The sequence below is a fragment of the Poecilia reticulata genome, linkage group LG10, assembly GCF_000633615.1.
Source record: "Poecilia reticulata strain Guanapo linkage group LG10, Guppy_female_1.0+MT, whole genome shotgun sequence".
Lineage (NCBI taxonomy): Eukaryota > Metazoa > Chordata > Actinopteri > Cyprinodontiformes > Poeciliidae > Poecilia > Poecilia reticulata.
Window position 1 is genome coordinate 21,724,491 of NC_024340.1, and position 2,382 is coordinate 21,726,872.

At 41.2% G+C, this 2,382-nt stretch overlaps 2 protein-coding genes across 2 annotated transcripts in view; one reads left to right on the plus strand and one right to left on the minus strand.

Moving 5' to 3' along the window:
• Window positions 1–1,322: 1,322 nt before the first annotated feature.
• map1lc3cl (microtubule-associated protein 1 light chain 3 gamma, like) overlaps window positions 1,323–2,382 on the minus strand; it is a 3,989-nt gene continuing 2,929 nt past the window's right edge. Inside the window, exon 5 of the mRNA XM_008420407.2 lies at window positions 1,323–2,274. Coding sequence (XP_008418629.1) covers window positions 2,085–2,274 — 190 coding nt within the window. The 3' untranslated portion in view covers window positions 1,323–2,084. The remainder of the gene's footprint in view (window positions 2,275–2,382) is intronic.
• LOC103471420 (flocculation protein FLO11) overlaps window positions 2,181–2,382 on the plus strand; it is a 17,590-nt gene continuing 17,388 nt past the window's right edge. Inside the window, exon 1 of the mRNA XM_008420409.1 lies at window positions 2,181–2,296. The gene's annotated coding sequence lies outside the window, so the exon portion shown is untranslated. The remainder of the gene's footprint in view (window positions 2,297–2,382) is intronic.

Consider the following 2,382-nt stretch of genomic DNA (forward strand, 5'->3'; position numbering starts at 1 on the left):
AATAAAGCTCCTCAGGTCTTGGTGTTCAGGTTAATGCTCTGGCAGGAAGCTGCTGGAATGGACACTGGAGTGTGAAATGACGGGCAGCACGACTCCACTTCTGTGTGTGTTTTTTTCTGTCCATCGTGTGTTCGCATTACGCTACAGTATATCAGTATATTTACAGTGTTTCCTTTTTCCTGCCGTCTTCCATCGGAGCAACACACACAGTCTCCCCTTCCTGTTCACGGAGCGCTTCTCTCTGTGCTGCCTGCCATCTACACTCCTGTCACTCAGCGTGTCTCCGTCCTCTGGCTCGACTTAGCGTCGTCCACGCCCCTCTGTCCCACTGACCCCAGCCATGGGGGGGGGACTGGGTCGGCCTTATGTAACAGAATCATGCGGTGGGAGCGCCGCTCCTCAGAGCCAGGTGAGGAATGAAGCACCTGAGTGTGTGAGAACCGATCATCTCATTAATGCGCGTCGCCCATGGCAACTGTGCTGAATTTAGTACCGGATGATTAATGATCATGTCTGTTTGTTTTTTATGCTTGAGGCTCTGATCAGGTTTTTTTTTTTCATAGCTTCTCTTGGGGAACTCAAAGTTTCTAGCTAAATTACTGGTTTAAATAGAACATCTAAAATGAGAAATAACAGTGAAATTCAGCGATTAATCACGTATTTTAGTCATTGGATCACATATTAAAACTGAAAAAGTTTTACTCTAATAAATATTTATTACAGTGGCTCGTCAGTCTTTTCATACCACTATTTGTTTGGGGACTGAGGAGATACATGAGTTGCTTCCAAACACTTTGATTTCATGTCAGAACAGATCACATATTCTTTTCTTATGTAATGGTTGTAAAAACAAGCCTTTCTCTGAAAAATATATAAACAACTCTGTAAAAAATGAAGAGCCCACTGCACTGAACCCCATTGAAAACCCTTCTGGTTCTTCCACCAAACATTGATGTCTGAACTCTATGAGTTAAAACATTCATATTGTTGTTTCTAAATTAATATGAACTTGTTTTCTTTGTATTATTTGAGGTCTGAAAGCATCTTTTTTTTTTGTCATTTTGACTGTCTCATTTTCTGCAAATAAATACAAGATTTTTGTTTGGAGTTTTGTAGACATGCTGTCAGTAGTTCACAGAATAAAAGAACAATGTTCATTTTACCCAAACACACATATATAAAAAATAAAGCAGAGAAACTGATAAGTTTAAGTGGTCTCTTAAATCTTTTCCAGAGCTGTATATATAAATTAATTTTGCTGTTGCTCTGTGGTTTATTTAGGGTCATTTATTGCTTTTTATTTAATGCTTAGGGACTGAAGCTGCTGGAGTGACGTTAACCACCAACTTGATTTTCTCTCTTCTAAGGATAAATGCGGTGAACCTGAATGAAGTCAACCTGCTGAAGCCTGAAACAAACACAGCTACAAAATCAGGTGTCATGTCAAATTCAACAAACCCAGCAACAAATGTGGCAGTGAGGACACAAAACAACAAGACACACAGTCAGTAGGATGAAATAGGAATATATTTTTGGTGCTTTGGACCCAGAACGCATCAGAACAGCACAAACAGACACCTAAAAGCGCTACTGTGTTTAATAATGAGCCTGGGATTCACATTCTTTGAGGGAAGCTGAGGAAGTATATTTTTTAAATAAAGAAGAAATAAGTGCTCAGACGGGAGACAGTTTGGTGGCTTTAGATGGATTCATAATGAGCTGACTTTGCAACAATGTGGAAAATGCAAGAACACACATTTCAAAGCTTTCAACAGAAAGAACATTACAAAGTACAATAATTTTATATAATTTGAACACAGGTAAAAAAAAAAATAAAAAATGCAAGGGAGATATTTCAATTAAAAACAAAATGTTTGTCTACATTATGTAGGTTTTGTTTGGAGTCTTCGTCACGTTGTCCTCTAATGTCAACGAAGTTTGAGACGAAGTCTTTGAAAGTCCGGAGGAGTTTATTGAGGTAGGCAGATGTGAAGTTTGGAGCAGCAGTGCTGGATTTTAAAAATGTGTCTCATTTGGCTCAGTGAGTCCCTTTCTGATTTCAGTTCATTCGGTTAAAATCTGGCTCAGTGAGGCGGCTCGTCTGCTGACCGAGGCGCTCCGAACGCCTCCTGGGAGGCGTAGGTGATGTACAGGAAGCCGTCAGCGTCTCTGAAGCGGGAGTAGATGTCCCCCATGCTGGAGGACATGCAGGACATGCTCCGCTCTGCCACCAGGAGGAACAGCGTCTGGGTCCCGTCCAGAGCGATCTTATTCCTGAGGGAAGACAGACAGAAAGGTCAGAGGTAAAGGAGAGCTGTTATACTTACATTTAGGTCTAAGCTGCTTCTAAAACCAGCCTAAGCACTTAACCCCACCCCCCCC